This window comes from Neophocaena asiaeorientalis, unplaced genomic scaffold (genome assembly GCF_003031525.2).
Source record: "Neophocaena asiaeorientalis asiaeorientalis breed wild unplaced genomic scaffold, Neophocaena_asiaeorientalis_V1.1 scaffold165, whole genome shotgun sequence".
NCBI lineage: Eukaryota > Metazoa > Chordata > Mammalia > Artiodactyla > Phocoenidae > Neophocaena > Neophocaena asiaeorientalis.
This window is the reverse complement of record NW_020173918.1, coordinates 2,387,954-2,407,771: the sequence shown is the minus strand read 5'-3', so window position 1 is coordinate 2,407,771 and position 19,818 is coordinate 2,387,954. Positions and strand designations below refer to the sequence as shown.

The following is a 19,818-nucleotide window of genomic DNA, read 5'->3' as shown; positions in this document are numbered from 1 at the left end:
AAAAAAAAAAAAAAAAAAAAAAAAAAAAAAAGCAAATAGTTGTAGAACTCAAGTTACAGTCGATAGATATCTAATTCAAAATTGTAAAAATATAGTTTTTCTTATGACTTTGTTCAGAATTAACCTTCTCCAAGGAGGTATGGCCTTTGCCCTTTGATGGAATGTGATCTGTAGGCCCTTGGAATGTCCTGCATGATAAGAATTATCTTTGTTTACCAGGAGGCATTGAGCTACACTGGATAGTGTAATAGGATCATTTATGTTGGGTGCTTTGGGCCATGCCATATCTGTACTAGATACAGAGGAACTGGATACTAAAGATCCAGTCTGGACACCAAGGCTTGGGTGAGTTTCCCTAGTTGGCGATACATATTGTGTTGTCACACATTGTTGCAGGAAGGTGTTGTTAACACTCCATGACTCCACTGGGAAAGGGTTACCGGAAGTTCTGAGTTTGGAACCCTCCTAGATTCTGCTCCATGTGTCTCTTCCCTTTGCTGATTTTGCTTTGTGTTCTTTTGCTATAATAAACCCTAACGTTGAGTATAATAGCTTTTAGTGAATTCTGTGAGTCCTTCTAATAAATTATCTAATCTGAGGGTAATTTTGGAGAGACCTCTGACCCCTGAAGTTGGTGTCAGATGTGTGAGTGCAGCCTTATGGACTGTTCTTAGCTCTGCACTATGTCAAAATGGTATTATTATTATTTTTATATGCAGTTTTTAATATTTATTTGGTTATACCAGGTCTTAGTTGCGGCAGGTGGGCTTCTTAGTTGTGACTTGCTGGCTCCTTAGTTGCGGCATGCATGTGGGACCTAGTTCCTTGACCAGAGATCGAACCCAGTCCCCCTGCATTGGGAGCGTGGAGTCTTATCCACTGCGCCACCAGGGAAGCCCCACAATGGTATTAATATTACTGTATTTTTTTATCACTCAAAAATTGGGATGATTTTTTTTGCCTTAATTTAATGAATTTGGTAGTTCCCACTTGAGCCTAAGTCTATTCACCTAACTGCAGACTTCCAAAGAGTGATAAACACTTGTTTGGGCCTTAGTGAAAGATAAAGGGAAATGAAAGCAGTTAACTGTAAGCTTCCTTGACGATCTTACAAAACTGAGGGCTCCTGGAAGTCAAGGACAACCTTATTTCTCTTTGTATCTCCAGTGCCCATGCCAGTGACTAGCCCAGACACATTCAATGACTATCTCTTAAATAAATTGATTTATAAATAAATACATTAACTACTGCCATGGCACAATTTGCTAGGACATTTTGACACACATCAAGAATCTCCTTATAGGGCTTCCCTGGTGGTGCAGTGGTTGAGAGTCCACCTGCCGATGCAGGGGACGCGGGTTCGTGCCCCGGTCCGGGAAGATCCCACATGACGCGGAGCGGCTAGGTCCGTGAGCCATGGCCGCTGGGCCTACGCGTCCGGAGCCTGTGCTGGCCCAAAAAGGGGGGGGCCCCCGTACCCAAAAAAAAAAAAAAAAAAAAAGAATCTCCTTATAAACCTTCATAACTGATTTCTTCACTTTAGTTTCTTCTTTTATGGAGTTTCTGCTAACTCTTAATCTGTTACCTTACACTTTAAACATTGTATTTTTTTTACTCATCATCAATCTTCACTCCTATATTTTAAATAAATTTTTTATGTTACCTTTAATTTCTTGTCAATTTTAAATTTCATTACCATTTTCTATATTATTATTTTCTCCTATTTTCTTTTTTATTTTAATTTATTTATTTTTGGCTGTGTTGGGTCTTCCTTGCCGTGCACGGGCTTCTCATTGCGGTGGCTTCTCCCGCTGCGGAGCACCAGCTCTAAGCGAGCGGGCTTCAGCAGTTGTGGCTTGCGGGCTGTAGAACGCAGACTCAGCAGTTGTGGCGCATGGGCCTAGTTTCTCCTTGGCATGTGGGATCTTCCCGGACCAGGGCTCGAACCCGTGTCCCCTGAACCAGCAGGCAGACTCCAAACCATTGCGCCACCAGGGAAGCCCTATTTTCTCCTATTTTCATATACCACAGTATTTTCTGAAATTTTAATTTTTTACTATATTTATTTTCTTCTTTAATTTGTTTTCTTTTCCAAAAAGACCAAACGTATTAGTTTGTTGGACATTCCAAAATATTCGTGCACCGAGATTTGCTTTCCTGATTGCAGTTTAGGATTTCTCAGATGAGTTAATTCAATTCATTCAATATTTTAAAAAGTACCTGCTGGGCTTCCCTGGTGGCTCAGTGGTTGAGAGTCCGCCTGCCGATGCAAGGTACATGGGTTCGTTCCCCGGTCCGCGAGGATCCCACATTGCTGCGGAGCGGCTGGGCCCGTGAGCCATGGCCGCTGAGCCTGCGCGTCCGGAGCCTGTGCTCCGCAACGGGAGAGGCCACAAAAGTGAGAGGCCCGCTTAACGCAAAAAAAAAAAAAAAAAAAAAAAAAAATACCTGCTATGTGCTGAGATAATGTTTTATTTAACTGCAGAGGCCGCTATTTTGTCCTTTACCATCTCAGAGAAAAGCCCATCAGGACATCATGTGGGAGTTTTATTGACTTTGTCTCTGTGGATAGTGGTCTATTATAGTCTAGGTTGCTGGAATTCCTAAAAATCTACCAAGCATAAAGGTATTAAGTTCAGGTGATTTTACAACTTATTTCTATCTAATCTTTAAAGCACAAATACTTTTTACATTCAAGTATTTAAAGCATAAAAAGAATGATGTGGTGGTTTTAAAGTATGTCCACAAATTTTTAAAATATCCTTACCTCAAAAGTGGATTCTAATTCCCCTTCTGAATATATGCTAGGTTTAAGTGACTTGCTTCTAAAGAATAGAAAGTGGCAGAAGCGTCAGTGTGTGATGTTCAAAACTAGGTCGCAGAAGGCATTCCTGGCACTCTCTTTCTCTATATAATTTCTCTTTCTGTGGGATAACAGCTAACGTGTTTTGAAGCGCCATTTAGCCCTCCAGAGAGGTCCATGTGGCAAGGAGCTGAGTTCCTCCTGCCACCAGCCACTAGGAACTTGTCTGGCATCCAAGATGGCATTCAAGCCATCTTGGAAGGGAATCCTCCAGCTACAGTCTGGAGCCTATGCTCCAGATGACTGCAGCCTATGCTTACATCTTGACTTCAACCTCCTGAGAGACCCTGAGTCATAACCACCCAGCTAAGTCACTTCTGGATTCCTGATCACAGAAACTGAATGAGATAATAAATGTCCATTGATTTAAGCTGCTCAGTTTGGGGATAATTTATTATAAAGGAGTAAATAATAAAGGAGAGCCCTACAGTGAAGTTTATGAAGCTACCATAACCTTAAGGACAAAATCTGATGAAGGTAAACCCAAAAGAGAAAATCATAGAATGATTTAAATATGAATAGTAGAGATTTTTAAAATCCATGTAAAATATTAAAATTTATCCAGCCATTATTTAAGATAATAATACAACATGACCAAATAAGATTTGTCCTAGGACTGGAAGCATAGATTAACATTAGAAAATCTACATGTACTTTACTGCAAAAGGTTAAAGGAGTAAAAGGACATTATTTCATCAGATGACAAAACTTCATAAATCATTCCTAATAAAAACTCTTAAAAAAGAATTAAAAGGAAACTACATTGGCACAATAAAGACTACTCTCTCACACACACACGTGCTCACACACACAGGTATTATTATAAATAATGAACTACCAAAGCTATTTCCATGAAAAGGAGAAAAAAGATGGTGACATCTAATAGCATGTCTAATATGAAATAGTTTGTGATTTTAGTTAACACAATAACAAGATAAAAGAGATTAAGAGAAATTGTTATTGGAAAGAATATCAAAGATTTTTTATTTGCTAATGACAGTGTTATATGCAATGAAAATCAAGATAGTCCATTAAATATGGATTAGCATTAACAGAATTTTTAGCTAGATACAAAATGCATGTAAATAATCAATCACTCAAGTCCTCTCCCCTCAAGAATTTCAAACAGTGCTTTGGTCTGATGCCACGTGTCCACACAGATTAGAAGGCACAACCCTATGAAAATCAGCATTATATTTGTTGTAAGAATGTATATGGCTTAGTTTAGTGTCACACAGTAACCCTTTCTGTTGTATCATTTTTCACTACATTTATTTTTCATTGTATGAGTAATCCATCAATTCTAAAAAACTGTCAGCCATGATCATTTGAATCTCACATCTGCATCATTTTCTGCGTGTCCTGCTACTATGATTAGATGCATGCCAGACAATTTTACTACTAATTCCAGATCTCTTAAACTCACTTTTACATTCGTCTCTTTTCATTTTGGATAATTCCTTGTGATCTGGTTATATAATTCATGAAAATTCTTCAGCTGGGTCCAATTGGCTATTAAAATCATCCAGTAAGCTTTTAATCTCAGTTCTGTTATAATTTTATATGTATATATATAACTTGTTATATATAATTTTATATGTATTATATAAATTTATGTTTATATTATATTTATATATATTATATATAATTATATATATAATTAATTATAGAATAGTAACATTTGTTTCTATAGAAAACAAATAGAAATTCTAGAAATAAATGTATATATATTTCTAGAATTTCTATTTGTTTTTTTCAAATCTATGTGATTATTCTTTGTATTCTCTTAATCCCGCACATATTTTTTTTTTTAAGATATTAAAGTTAGGCACTTGAAGTCTGTATCTGTTAATTTGTGCTTTTGTTTTCATTGTCTGTTGCTCTTGGTCATGGTGCCTTATTTCATGTTGTGTTTGGTTAATTTCGGTTGTGAAGCCGCTCATTCATTTTCTTGGATATTTATCTGTGAAGATTTATTGAGGCCTAAAATGAAGCTTATTCTTCCAGAGAGGATTTGTATTTGCTTTTACCAGGTGCTCAGGGGCACCAGACCAGTTTGGGATATCCTTAAATTAAATTCTCAGCCTGTTTTGAATCCTTGTGGTATTAAAGCTGAAACAAGTAAGTGTGAAGTCTGGCTTGTAGTCCAAATTCTCAGCAGTGGAATCTACTCAGCACCAACGTTCAGGGCAGACTGTTTGCCATCATCTATGGTGAGTGTGTTTGTGTGTTTATTTCTAGTTCATTTTGGTCTGGTGTCTCAGCTTCACTGGGAAAGAGTTCTTATCATGCTCCCCACCATGGCCAGGGTGTTTTTTAACACCCTAAAAAACAAAGCGCAGGTTTGGGTGAAGTCAGCTGTGGTGCTTGCGGTTTCACGTGGGCCAAGCCCCTGGGACCGAGAGTTCCTTAGTTTTGTGGTGGCTCTTCCTTGCTTTTATAAATAAAAAAAAATATTATTCTGGATTTTAATCGTTCATCCAAGTACCCAGCTTGCCATATTATGGAAAATCTATCCCCATAATCCATGAATCCCTGTTTCTTTGGGAGATCGTGAGAACCCTAGAGTTTCTAAATTCATTCCTCCCTCAGCCAACAATACCCTCCACCTAAATTTTCCATCTCAACCAGCACTTCATTCCCAGCCCAGCCTCATCTACCTGGCAATTTTCTTGGTGACCTCTGACCATTGATTCCTCTCCTCCCGGCCACTCCCTCCCAGCCCCTCTGGACCTCTTTTCAGAGATTTATCTTCCCGACAGAATCTATTCCTCAGCAGTGAAAACCTTTACCCCTATCCTACCGGCCAGAAAAGGCTTTCCTTCTCATTCTACTTCCTCTCCGTCCTTGACGCTCTGGGACATCCGGTAAAGCGGAGAGGGTGCTGAAAAGGGGGCCTCAGGCCTTAATCAGGCGCCTTAACTGATTGAGTACTGTGCTTCCGTCTTGTGACCTAGAGGACTTTAAAGCTGAATGCTGCCCCCAAAGGACTATAAATTAAATATGACTTTCTGGGAAAGAAGATACAGTAGCTGACAGGGTTTGAAGGCTTCCCTTTCCCTTTCCTCGGTGCCTAGGCTCCTCCTCTCCCTCCCCCACCCGCTGCTCAGAGCTTCAAGCAGAAACTGCACCAATTACAAAGCAAGAAAACCAGAAAAACCTGTGTAACATTTCAGTGAAAACTCCCATTTCCTTCAGCATTTTCCCCAGAAATATATGTTTGTTTTTTTTTTTTTAAAAGGGAAAGAAACGGAAAAGCTCCGAGCAGAATGAAGTCAGAGCATGCGCCTTCGTGCTCTGGGTAAGGGGTCATCGCCAAATTCCGGATCAACCTTAGGATCAACTTGGAGACCTACAGACGAAGAGGAAAGCTGCACACTTGAAATGGCATTTTCAGTGCAAATTGGTATCTGGTTATGTGGTATCATGGCTCTATGGAAGTGTACTTGCCCATAGTGAGCGCGCAATTAACGGCACATATTGTTATTTTCTAAGTTCCTCATAAGTATTTTCTACGCGGCTGTATTAAAGGACAGTAGTGAAGCTTTAAATTTGGCAGGAGACATCCGGAAATAGCCTTTGGAATGAAAGGATTACAACTCATCTGCTGAAAGCATGCGTGGCTCTTAAAAGAGCCTTTGGGGTTAGGTGTAAAGACGCTTACTTGGCAAGTTTACTTGGAGCTGGTGTACTTGGTGACAGCCTTGGTGCCCTCAGACACGGCGTGCTTGGCCAGCTCCCCGGGCAGCAGCAGGCGCACGGCCGTCTGGATCTCTCTGGAAGTGATGGTCGAGCGCTTGTTATAATGCGCCAGGCGCGACGCCTCGCCCGCAATGCGCTCGAAGATGTCGTTGACGAACGAGTTCATGATGCCCATAGCCTTGGACGAGATGCCGGTGTCCGGGTGGACCTGCTTCAGCACCTTATACACGTACACGGAGTAACTCTCCTTGCGACTGCGCTTGCGCTTCTTGCCATCCTTCTTCTGCGCCTTGGTCACCGCCTTCTTGGAGCCCTTCTTCGGGGCCGGAGCGGACTTGGTGGGTTCAGGCATTGTAGCGTTAAAAATTCGAACACTAACGCTAACACCTGGGAAAAGAGGCGCCCCCGCTGGGGCCACATTTACTTATAGATGCGGTATTCAAATTAGGTTAGTAAGATTTCGCTCATGATTGGATTAATTTTATTGTGGCGTCACAAACAGGAATGTAAATGATACTAGCAGGTCTACCTTTTCATTGGCTGTTTAGTTAGTGTGCTTTGACCCAATCAGACGGGCCTAGACTAGACTACCCATAGCTAGTACAAATAGCCTTTTGAAGCACCTGCACGGTGTATTTCACAGCAAGCAGATGAAAGGAAATGACAACACGCTCGCTTTAAGTTAGTAACTGAAAGCAACTTCTCTGTTCCTTTGGATAACTTCGTGCATTGGTTCGGGCCCCGCAACTAGTCACCGTGTTAATGTCCAGCTGGAGCTGGTGGACAAGCTCGTAAACGCATTACCCCGCGCCCTGGGCATCTAACTAATAAGTAACCACTACCTGCACATAACGTGCTGGGCTGGGTCACCCTCTTAAAAGTTCACAATTCTTAACCTCTTCGTCCTCTATCAGAAGTCCTGATAATTTTTGTTACTTATTAACCATAATGCCTAAAATACTTGGGAGTATTTTTCCCGCAAACGTGCTAGTTTTGCCTGTCGGCATGCCCTTGTTAAGCAAAGAAAATGTAAGTGGCTCATTAAATGATAAACCATCTTTCGTGCAATGGGGTAAACATTTAAATTTCACTTTAGTGGTCTCCAGACACCTACAGAACGTAGTGTCTGATACAGTGGGGGGAGACTTCCTGCCCCTGAGTTTGTGCTCTCCCTTACTGCGCCCTTTGGGGCGAAGTGAGGACTAACTTTCAACCAGCGGTCTCCACCCTCCGCACACTGGAGCCTGAAACAAGCTTACGCTCAGGCCTGTTCCCTGGCCAGTCTAACCGCACTCTTACCAGTTTCCTAAAGGGACTGTCACATACTACAGCCGAGGCCATCAAGACCCACCCCGGGGAAGGCCACCCCTCACTTGCAGCCTTTCACTCCTAACCACGCCCCCTTAAAACGTGCCAACAGCTCTTTTCCTGATATCTTTGGGTGGCTCTGAAAAGAGCCTTTGGGTTGTGTCGAGCTTCTAAGCCTTAGGCCAAAGAAACTTCCTATTTCTTCTTGGCTGCCGCCTTCTTTGGCTTGGCTGCCTTAGGTTTGGCGGTCTTTGGTTTAGCCGCCTTGGGCTTCACCGCCTTAGCTTTCGCTGGGCTCTTGGGCGCCTTCTTCGGCTTGGCTGCTTTCGCTTTTTTCGGACTCTTTGCTTTTTTGGCTCCTGCAGCCGCGACAGGCTTCTTCGCCTTCTTTGGGGTCTTCTTGGCGCTCTTCTTGGGGGTGGCCGCCCCCGTCGCCTTCTTGGGCTTCTTAGCCCCTCCTGCGGGCTTCTTGGGCTTGGCCGCGCCCGCCTTCTTGGCTTTGGGCTTAGCCTCCCCGGTGGCCGCCTTCCTGTTCAGCTTGAAAGAACCCGAGGCACCGGTGCCCTTGGTCTGTACCAGAGTGCCCTTGCTCACCAAGCTCTTGAGACCCAGCTTGATCCGACTGTTATTCTTCTCTACATCGTAGCCCGCGGCCGCCAGCGCCTTCTTGAGCGCAGCCAGAGACACGCCGCTGCGCTCCTTGGAGGCGGCGACAGCCTTGGTTATGAGCTCGGACACCGGGGGCCCAGACGCTTTGCGCTTTGCGGCACCTGCAGCCTTACGGGCCTTCTTTTTCACCGGCGTCTTCTCTGCAGGGGCCGGTGCAGCAGGCGCGGCGGGCGCAGTCTCGGACATGTTGAAGGCGATTGTTGGGAAAGCAATTCGAGCCGGAAGCAGAGGCACTGGCCGGGACTCGGGCCGCGCCGCTGCGCCCGCCCGTTTATATAGGGCGGAGCTGCGCCGTGATTGGTGCGCTGTCCAGCCCGCCTCGCTGGCAGCCTCAGAGTGTCCTCTCGGATCCCGAGTTGTGTTTGTTACACCTCAAAAAATGCCAAAAATATCAAAATTCTCTGCACTGAATTGCCCGATTTTTCCCAGAAAATGATCCCCGAAGTCTCAGGCTTCACTCAGGTCTCAAATTATGAGGAAAGCACAAAACCTTATGCCAAAACCCAGCAATATTTCCCGCCGTGCTTGTCAAATTTCAACTCAGAGAAACAAAACTTTCTATTTTCTTCGTAAATTATAAACCGATCTTTAACTGTGGAGTTTTCTGACCTCTCAAATATGATTCTCCAAGTGGTTAGGTTCTTATAGGTCCAAAAAGCATGTAACTGGCATTAGGATTTTTATTACAAATCTGCACTTAAGTGAGGGAAGTAACACAGGCTCCTCTGAGAGTCCTGTCTATTGAGCCGAGGGCATTTGAGTTCATCAAACTGGTTTAGTTTAATGCTAAACAAATTATTGCCCATATGAGGTTAAATGTTGGACCCCTGGGACATCAACGTATGCAGCCATGGTTTTATTTCTTTCTGTTGCGTCTGGGTTTTTAAACAATTCCTTAGGATAATTCTTTTCCTGTCTGCTCCCAGGGGTTGGGGGAGGGGCGGTTGCTTCTCCTCCTCTGGACAACTGCTCCATGAGTTTAGATACCTTGAATTCAGGATATTTGGGAAGGAAAGGGAGTCCAAAACACAGGATACACAGATGGAAAAGGATTAATTTTCAAATAACACGCAGATGTTTTCTATGAAGTCACTGGAAGCGGAGGCGCACTTGGAAGAATTTGTTTGCAGTCTTGGTGAGTTCTTTTGGCATATGCTTCAGGATCAAATAGAAATATACTCTTTAGAATTGGAATTCAAGCGTTGATCATAAGGGGAACTAAATGGAAACTGTAGGTTATAACATATCTATTCCCTTTACTGGAGAAACCCAGATCCTGTTATCACTGAATAACTGATGAATGACTAGTCCACACAGCAAATATGGCTTCACTCGTGAAGATTATGGTCCTATGCTTCCCAGAGCTCCATCAAAAAGAAAATAAGTTCCGTGTAGGATCGAATGACAAGTTCAGATTTCCAGCTCGGAAGCAGAGCTTTGAGGGACCATCCACGTTAAGTTTTTGTCCTCTGAAGACACCCTTTGCAAGGCGTTTGAAAAAGTGGTTTTATTTAGGTAGTACATATTGGCAATCACCAAAGTGTACACGTTGGCAATGAAAACCCAACTAAAGGAATTATTCCTGGAAAATGATCTGGACGGAATTGTCTTTAAAAACTGCAAGCCATGTACTTGAAAGACTTGAAATTTTGGCCAGTGCTATAAGGTGATAGGATACAATTCTGTGGGTGTAGCTGGTTGTAACATGGCATTTGACATCACATTAATTTTTAGTTCCATTCCCCCAATTTTCTTCACACACAACAGACTCTACTACTGAAATAAAAGAATACAGATCTTTGATTCAACATTAACGAAATGTCTCAAAAGAGTCTTGTTTAAATTAACGCTGAATCTGGTATAAAAGACATATAAATTATCAATATTTTTAAAGCCTTAATATGTAAACATTTTCAATGTAATTTGTGCATGCTAGTGAAAAATAAATATGCGCTTTGTCATATATTAAAATAAAAAGGGAGGGGATTAGGCTCCAAAACAGACCAATTGATGGTTACTACAGAAATTGATTTTATGGGCACTTTAATCCCAGGGCAGTGGGGTTATGCTCATTTGCAATGACAAACAAAACCACTCCCCTACATAGTTGAAATTTGCAGAGCACACTGGAATTTTCTCTCAAATATCTCACTTTTTTCTATGTATCCCTAACGACTTCTGATTTGGAGGTACTTAAATTCTTCAAATTCTGGGATCTTTTAACTCATCTATGCTCATCTCCTATGTTGCAGTGTGTTTTCTATAAATAAAACTATTTGACAGACTTAAAGAAGACGTAGAGGATCTGCCACTGTTACATCAAGCATTTATTTGAAATAGAAGTAACACTAAAGGCTCTATTTTCCTATTGATCTGTCAGTTATATCAGAACTACCTAGGGTGTTTGTATGTGTGTGTGTGTATATGTGTGTGTTGTACCTGTGCTTTAAATATAGATTCCAAAGTCTTGCCCCAGATAATTCTGAATTCTCCCAAGAAGACTGCTGGTAAGAGGTGCATCCAGGATTCCAGCTCACATCTGTTTGACTTCAAAGCATTTGCTCAGTGTTTTTCAGGCTGCAGGTCTGAACAATCATTAAAGGTTGCAAAATCAATTTTGTAGCACAAGGCCAAAATGTTTCCTTTTTAATGAACTAGAATAGAATACAAAGTATCAGAGCCCGAACCAGGTAGTTTCAGTTTTCTGCATAGCTTTTTGATTGTGTGCTGGGTGCCACCGTGTAAAATGTATTTCTTGCAGTACAATCTCATATGGCCAGAGTGGGAGGAGTCTTCCTCATGCATTTCTTGAACTTTTATAGCCATGAAATATTCTCAAGTGTGTTAATCGCTAATGATCTACAAAAAGTAATTTCCTATTATTGGCGTTTTTAAGCCTCTAAGAAACCCCAAGTCATAAAAAAATGGGGAGCACTCTGCAAACATTTCCATTTTGAACACGATAGCAACTGTGCTAAGAGTAATGATGAGATTTGTGGAAAAGCTGAAAGGAAAATGAGGCTTATACTTGGTTCCTTTTACTCCAAAATTCTGGGCTCCAGAATCAAGCACTTGATTCTGGACTTTTCTATTTCAGTAGAAAAGTCAAGACAAGAGTTTGGGGAAGAGGCGCTTTTTTGCTAAACAAATTAGCCCTTCTCCAGCTTCCTCATAGCAGGCGTGTTGTATGATCGCAGCCATGGTGATGCTATGAAGACCACCTGTAGATCTCTATCTGTTGGGACAGCCTCCCCTTTGTAGACTCTTTTAAGAGACACTCTATCTTGGCTTTTGGTGTAGAGCATTTCTGGAAAACTTCTTAAAATGGGCTATATATTATTTCAGAAATTGTTTTTATTTAATTCAACAAATAAAGCTGGGGCATGGTGCATACTCAAGGTTATTCATTGCAGCACTCTTTGGAACTGTAAAATATAGGAGCAAACTTTAATATCCATGTATAAAAGCGATTGAATAAACTAGAACACATATGTACAATTGGGTAATATATAGCTACAAAAATGAATGAGGAAGATCTCTATGAGTTATTAAGGAATGAATTCCAGGATAGATGGTTAAGTGAAAAAGCCAAGTGCAGAAGAGTACCTATAGTATGATACCCTCTGTAAGAGAAAGATGAAGATATAAGAAAATACATTTTTTTTTCTCATTTGTGCAAAAGATACACAGGAAGAATAAACCAAAAATGAAAGGGATTTGTTATCTATGGGGGTGGGGATTAGAAAGGAATGGAAAGAAGGAAGGAATGGGAACAGAGTTGCAGGGATGAGAAGGGAGTGACAGTTTTCTGAGTATGTCTTTTTGTATAACTCTGACTCTTAAAACTATAGTAATGCTTCATATATCAGCAAAATAGTCACACTATTAAAAGCAGTAGAGATGGGGGAACTCAGAATGGAATACAAGCACTAACAAATTAACCAAACTATATTAAGTTACAGTTATTACATAATAACACTAAAGGGATTGGGGAAGATAAAAATCAACTTAAGTAACTGTAGAAAACAGTATCTTGATTGGATACTATAAGGCTAAAGACAAAAGCAACTACACATAAAGGTTGTAATCTAATAAAAGTGTTTTTCTCAGGGTTATGGGTTAACAATTCTGAAACGACTTATGTGTTTAGAATTGAACAAAGAAGTAAACACAGTGTAGAAAATGAGATCCAGTGTTCTCACTAGTGCAAAAAGAAGTATTTGGCTAAAATGAAACTTGTGCTGGATTAGAATCAGAAGTATTAATATAAACTCATATTTTACAATACATCTCCAGTTTAATAGATATAGACACCTAGAAGTGTGTGTATGTGATTGGGTTAACATACAAATATACTTCCTTGCTCTGTCAGCGGAGTGGACCTAAAAGCAGTGACACCCTAGTAGCAATTAGCACACCTGGAAGACAATCTTTGGTTTTTAAGCATCATTCTCTTATCAAAGGAACCAGGACCACCTGGAGAAGTGATTGGCTCCAAGGCTGGAGCAGGGATAATACAGGGTGAGCCTGGAACATCTTGTGGTGCCAGAAAAGGAAGGTGCTTAAAATAAAATGAAAATTTGTTGAAACACCACGCAAGCCACTCTTAAGGAGCTACTAATTGCTAAAGCTGGTACCATTTGAGCAACAAAATACAAATTGATAATACTGGATTTTAACTCATAGATAAAATATATATCCGTAAATAAATATACATACATAAGGAAAATGGACAACTTTTCCTTGTTGCAGATGAAATCCACAGGTGGATACTAAAATCACTGAGTGAAATTTGAAGGACAATCGGGATTTGCATAGTCTCAAAGTATCTTCCCCAAGATATCTATCTACTACAAAGAGAAAGGTAATGAATTTACAGTGGAGAAACACAGACACCACCTTAACTAAGTGAGCAGGGTAAACCCCACAAATAGTAAGACATATCAACATCATGAACTCCTTGCATTGAGAAGGATACTTCATCGTTTTTGTGCTATTTCCTGACAAAATGCATAAATTCATTCCAGGGATGAGAAAACATCAGACAAATTCCACCCAAGGAACATTTAAAAAAATAACTGATCAATACTCCAAAAATGTGAAGGCCATGAAAGGAAAGACAGACTAAGGAATTGTTACAGACTGGAGGAGACTAAGGAAAAGCATTAAGTAAAATCAATGTGCGATCCTCAATAAGATCCTGGAAAAGAGAAAGGACTTGGTGGAAAAGTTTATGAAATTTGAATAAAGTCTAAAGTTTAGTTAACATGGGGGTGGGGATGGGGTGGGTGGGTGGTGGTGGGATGAACTGGGAGATTGGGATTGACATATATACACTAATATGTATAAGATACATAACTAATAAGAACCTGCTGTATAAAAAAAATAGAATTAAATTTTTTAAAAAATTTATTTATTTATGACTGTGTTGGGTCTTCGTTTCTTTGCGAGGGCTTTCTCTAGTTGTGGCAAGCGGAGGCCACTCTTCATCGCGATGCGCGGGCCTCTCACTATCGCGGCCTCTCTTGTTGCGGAGCACAGGCTCCAGATGCGCAGGCTCAGTAATTGTGGCTCACGGGCCCAGTCGCTCCGCAGCATGTGGGATCTTCCCAGACCAGGGCACGAACCTGTATCCCCTGCGTTGGCAGGCAGACTCTCAACCACTGCGCCACCAGGGAAGCCCCTTGAATTAAATTTTAAAAAAGAATTGAAAAATAAATAAAGTTTAGTTAACAATATTGCACCAACATCCATTTCTTGTTCTCCATAAGTGTACAATGATTATGTAAGACATTAACATTAGGGGAAGCCAGTTGAGGGATATAAAGAAACTTTTTGTACTGTTTTTGCAACTTTCTTGTAAATATAAAATTAGTTCAAAATAAAAATTTCCTTAAAAAAAAGTTTCTCTTCATATCTCACCGTGTTATACCACTTTTCATAGAAGGGGGAAATATACCTAAATATGACATAGGTTTGCCAAAGTGGCGGAAATGTAGGTGATTTTTATTCTTGTGTCCAAACTTCAATAGTTTTTCAAAGCTTCTACCATAAGCACAATTACTTTATTATTAGCAAACAACATGTTTCTCTTTAAAATATGATGAAGCTTATTAAGAAAAATATGGGTGCTGAGTTTCTCAGACATTCAGGTACTATCTGTCTCCTCTTTCTGCTCTTTATCTGGACTTTCACAGAAATTATATACGTGTTTTTTCATTTACAGATTCATCATTTATCTGTGTATCCATAAACAATGCTTTAGTTTGGCCTGATTTTGTTATGTATATGTGCAAATCACAATGTATTTAATCTTTCATGTCTTGTTTTTTTTCCCTGAACAAGATCCATCCCTCTGTATTATACTGGTGCTGAGAGCTCTGGTTTGGTGATTTGCACTGCAGTTTAATATTTCTTTTATACATGTGGCCCAATGTATTTACTTATCTAGTCTGGACATACTTATCTAGTCTGGACATTCTCGTGGTTATATAATATGGCAAATTTAGCTTCTCAAAAACGGTCGCAACTATTTCTCCTGACCCACATTCCCTTCTCCAATGTGTCTTGTCACTCCCCCATCAAGTCTAATTCTGGTCCCCTTGAATCTGAGTGACCTTGTGACAGCTTGCACCAATAGAATGTGAAGGAAGGGAGGCTGTGTGACCTCCACTGCTAGGTCTTAAAAAACAATGGTGCTTCTGCCTTATTTGCTGGAACACTTACGCTTCTGTTTCTGAACTATCTATCTCATAAGAATTTCGGTAGTTCTGAGACCACGTTATGAGAAAGTCAAGCTGCCTGTGGAGACCACGTTTGGGCACTCTGGTTAGTCATAGCAGTTTTTGAACCATCCTAATACAAGGACCAGCAATGTGAGAGAAGGAGTCTCCAGCTGATTCCAGCTTCCAGTGGTCAAGTCTTTTCGGGTGAAATCCCAAACCTCATGGCAAAGAGACAAGCCAACTCCACTCTGCTCTATCAGAAATCCTGATTTGAAGAATCTATGGGTATAATAAAATAGTTGTTTTAAGCCAATAAGTGTTGGGTGCTTTGTAGCCTAAACAGTAATGGTTTCAGTTTATTTTCAAATGTTCACTAGCTGGCCAGTTATTTATTTTTTTAAGAACTCTTTTTGACTGTAACCTACACTAAGAAACACATTTTACATCGTACGCTCACACTCACATGCACTCATGCTTGCCCTTACCGAAACAAAATTTTGAGGAAGTAATAGATATTCCTTTTCAATGCAATTTGCTCTGCTATTTCTTCTTCTCATCTCTTCCCTCTCCTCTATTCTCTTTAATTTCAATAGAGAAATCTATTGATTTCTTATCACAGCCAAATAAATTGATTTAATAAATAATAGTCTTCATCAGCAGATTGACGGTATAGTTTAAGAGGTGATCTTAATCTCTTTATCTTTATATCTTGCAGAGTATGTATATATTTCGATATCTTATGTATTTTGCACTATACACAAGCTCACGCACATTTTACGCTCTAAACTCAGAGTTAAATTGTTCACTGGCCTAAATCTAAATAAATCAATAAAACCGAAACAAAAAAATACGAAAAGAGTGAATCTAATAAATGATTCTAAACTTAATTTGGATGTTGAAGTATATGGAAACTCCAAGAACCCATTATTGTTTCAAAATGAAAGCCTGAGAGAGGTTAGTGATTTGTCCCCTGGGCTGTCAGGAAGGGAATTCTGTGGCATCTGGAAGGAGGAAGGGTCCTTGCAGAAGGTGCAGGTGGAGAGTAGTTTAGATCTGGGGATGGGATGGAGGATTGGGTATCCTTTCCTGGCCCAGAAGAGCTTAAGAATATAAAACATAAGTGTCTACATACATACTCTTAAGAGTCAAAACACAGATCCCTTAATTCTGGCAAGAGCTTGACAAGTATTCTCTTCTGTCTAGTAAGTGAACCCTGTGAGAAAGAATGACTTCAGAGATATTAACTACCTTTCCATTAACCTTACTATTGAACTCATAATCATTTTCCTAATCAATCTCTTCAACATCTATTTATTCAAAGATGTTGCTGGTGTCTTCAAAAGAGATGGTTCGATGAACAAGAATAGATTGCATTTGAGCCTGTGTATATTTTCTCTGTTCTTGACTTTTCTCTTTGTCTATCCTACTTCCTATTATTCCCGCAGCATCCCTTTACATTTCCCTCTCTGTTCCCCCTAAATTATATGAATTTGCTGGTTTGTAAATGTAAGTTCCATCCACTTACACAATATTGTGTAATTCATACCTGGTGGTGGCAGTTTGGCATAGTTATCCATTGCTGTGTAACAAATTATCCCAGAATTTAGTGGTTTAAAATAATAATGAGCATTTATTATCTCACACAGTTTCCATGGGTCAGGAATTTGGGGGTGACTTAACTGGGTGGTTTTGACTTGGGATCTCTGATAAGATTGCAGTCAAGATGTTACTCTGGCTGCAGTCATCTGAAAACTTGACTGAGAATAGAAGATCCGATTCCCAGATGTCTCATATGGCTCACATGGCTGGCAAGTCAATGTTGGCTATTGGCAGAACGCCTCAGTTCCTTGGCATGTGTACCTGTTCATCGGGCTGCTTGAGAGCTCACTCCATCACAGCTGGCTTCCCTAAGAATGAGTGATCCAAGAGAGCGCAAAACAGAAGTCACCATATCCTTTATGACATAACTTCAGAAATCACAATGTTCTATTAGTTCCATAGGTCAGTCCTATTTAGTTTGGGAGTCTGCACATGTGCGTGCACATCAGAGGATGAGAATGACCAGGGCCATGTTGGAGTCTGGCCATCACAGTTCTGGAGATGAACAGCTCTATTTCAGATCCCAATCCTATCACTTACTAGGTTTGCAACTTTAAGAAATTTACTAAACTCTATTCCTCAAGTTTCTCATGTCTAAAATTTGAATGAGGATAGTGCGGTAGATTTCACTTTTACTCCCAATTTTTTGCTGCCCTTTTTGGGAGAATTATACATCCCTGCCCACTAATATCGATTCATGACATGCCTATCCCTGTGAGGAGCACACTTCCACACCAACTTGATATCAGTCACTGCCATGGGAGTTGCTTTGGCAGATCAAATGTGAGTAGAAGTGAGGTGTACTCACTTTCCAGCAGAATCGTGAGGAGCAATGAGATCTTTTCATGTCATGTTCCTTTAGTCTAGGTCCCTCCATGAAGAAAATGTGGAGCAGAACCACAACCGATCTATAAAAAAATGCGATGTGAGCCTGAAATAACCCTTGCCATTGTCATCCACTTAGATTTTGGGGGCTTTTGTTATATAATTTAGCAAAATCTAACGGATACAGCTATTATCTACTCACTAGGAGTATGCTGAGATTTGATAAAATATTTTTGAAGTGCTTATAATACTGAGACATAGTAAACAACCCTGCATATTACATATTATCTATTACCTATTACTATGATTATAAAAACCTAAATTCACATGAAATGAGTTAATAAGCAATGCCATTAATTAATTTATAATAAGAGATGCACTTGATATTGAAAATAAGTATCATAGGTGTACATACTTTCTGGTCAGGAGACCAAGATACGGATTAGAGGATGCTTTTTGAGCATATAGTTCGAATAAGGGATATTTTTATCAAGCAGTGGTCACCCAATCAATCAGCTCGTCCAACCTGAGGACACCTGTGTACAGTGTTTTGTTTTGTGGAAAAGACACACTGAACAAGTTACCATTCTACAAACTCTTCTTTTTCTAGGTGATCACCAACCTCCGTTTTCTCACAGTTGCTCTTATATGAATTCTCCAGACTTACAGTAACCATGATACTCCAATATAATTTATATCAGTTACAGTACAAATACAGTCAGTTACAATTTAGAATATTGCAATATATTTATAAAGTCTACCATAGAGTAAATACAATATGCCAGTAAATACAATATGTTCTAAGCACTTTTCAAATACTTACTCACTTAATCCTTGTAATAACAAGGATTATTACAAGTCACTGGCACAATGGTGCTATTATTACACCATTTTCCAGAAGACAGAACTGCATCCAAAGATGTTAAGTAACGTGCCCAAGGATTTAAACTAAGAGAGCTTTCCTGTACTGTCTCTCCACCTTGTAAGATTATTCCTGTGACGAATTCTGCCATCCTTTATAAATTATTGTTATACCAAGTACAGTAAAATTTTAAATCTCATGTTTTGAAACTTTATTTCTTTTTTTTTTAATAGATTTATTTAATTTATTTATTTATTTCGGCTGCGTTGGGTCTTCGTTGCTGCACACGGGCTTTCTCTAGTTGTGGCGAGCGGGGGCTCCTCTTCGTTGCGATGTGCGGGCTTCTCATTGCGGTGGCTTCTCTTGTTGCAGAGCACGGACTCTAGGTCTCCGGGCTTCAGTAGTTGTGGCACGTGGGCTCAGTAGCTGTGGCTGGTGGACTCAGTAGTTGTGGCTCGCGGGGTTTAGAGTGCAGGCTCAGTAGTTGTGGAGCACAGGCTTAGTTGCTCCGTGACATGTGGGATCTTCCTGGACCAGGGCTCGAACCCGTGTTCCCTGCATTGGCAGGCGGATTCTTAACCACTGCACCACCATGGAAGCCCTGAAACTTTATTTCTAAGCACTATTCTTTGATTTGGGGTGGGGTAGAAAGCAGGGGCTGGAGTAGGAAATAGGAAGCAATTTGTAGGACAACATACTTAGTTTATGAAGTCATAGTACGATCCTCATTAACTTCCCCCACAGTCTCCACCAGTGACCCCCCTCTTCTGTGACATGGACAACTTAGGGTTTTGGGTTTTTGTTTGTTTTCTTTTCTTCCCCTTCACCCCAATTTTGGTCTCATATAAAGTGCCTCCACCCACTTCCCAAAATATGGTTCCTAAACTTTCCCTGTGGAGAAATTCTGCAGCCCCTAATATTCAGGGATTTAAGAGACCACAGATGTCACAAAGCCTCCCACTTTGTAAAATAGGAAACTTAAGCCCAGAGTGGTGAAGTTACATCCTGAATAAGCAATCACCCTCTGGACTTCCAGCAGCATGAGGACTAGGGCAGATATTTAGCATCACAAATGCCTTAGAAAACTTTTGCTGCAAACACTGCTCTGTACATGAGTTGCTCAGGGCAGACCAATGTTTATCAGTTGGGTTCAGTCCCACTGATTGTCAGTGTATTAAAAACTGCTCCAGGGATTTTATATAGGATGAATTTAATAGAGGTAATCAGTGAAACAGATCATGAAAGAGCTAAGAAACCAAAAGAGA

The 19,818-nt window shown here is 40.5% G+C and overlaps 2 protein-coding genes across 2 annotated transcripts in view; both read right to left on the bottom strand.

Annotated features, from left to right (window-relative positions):
* The window catches only part of LOC112404161 (histone H2B type 1-M), a 9,367-nt gene extending 2,385 nt beyond the window's left edge, over nucleotides 1–6,982 (bottom strand). Inside the window, exon 1 of the mRNA XM_024752011.1 lies at nucleotides 6,528–6,982. Within this exon, the coding sequence (XP_024607779.1) occupies nucleotides 6,537–6,917 (381 nt within the window). The 5' untranslated portion in view covers nucleotides 6,918–6,982 and the 3' untranslated portion in view covers nucleotides 6,528–6,536. The remainder of the gene's footprint in view (nucleotides 1–6,527) is intronic.
* Nucleotides 6,983–8,001: 1,019 nt separating this feature from the next.
* H1-4 (H1.4 linker histone, cluster member) lies at nucleotides 8,002–8,775 on the bottom strand. Its single transcript, XM_024752002.1, has one exon. The coding sequence runs from the start codon at nucleotides 8,726–8,728 to the stop codon at nucleotides 8,069–8,071; it is 660 nt and encodes a 219-aa protein (XP_024607770.1). The 5' UTR covers nucleotides 8,729–8,775; the 3' UTR covers nucleotides 8,002–8,068.
* Between the last annotated feature and the right edge of the window lie 11,043 nt (nucleotides 8,776–19,818).

Excerpts from the sequence above, each read along its gene's own strand:
- H1-4 (XM_024752002.1), bottom strand. The coding sequence starts at position 8,728 with ATGTCCGAGACTGCGCCCGCCGCGCCTGCTGCACCGGCCCCTGCAGAG.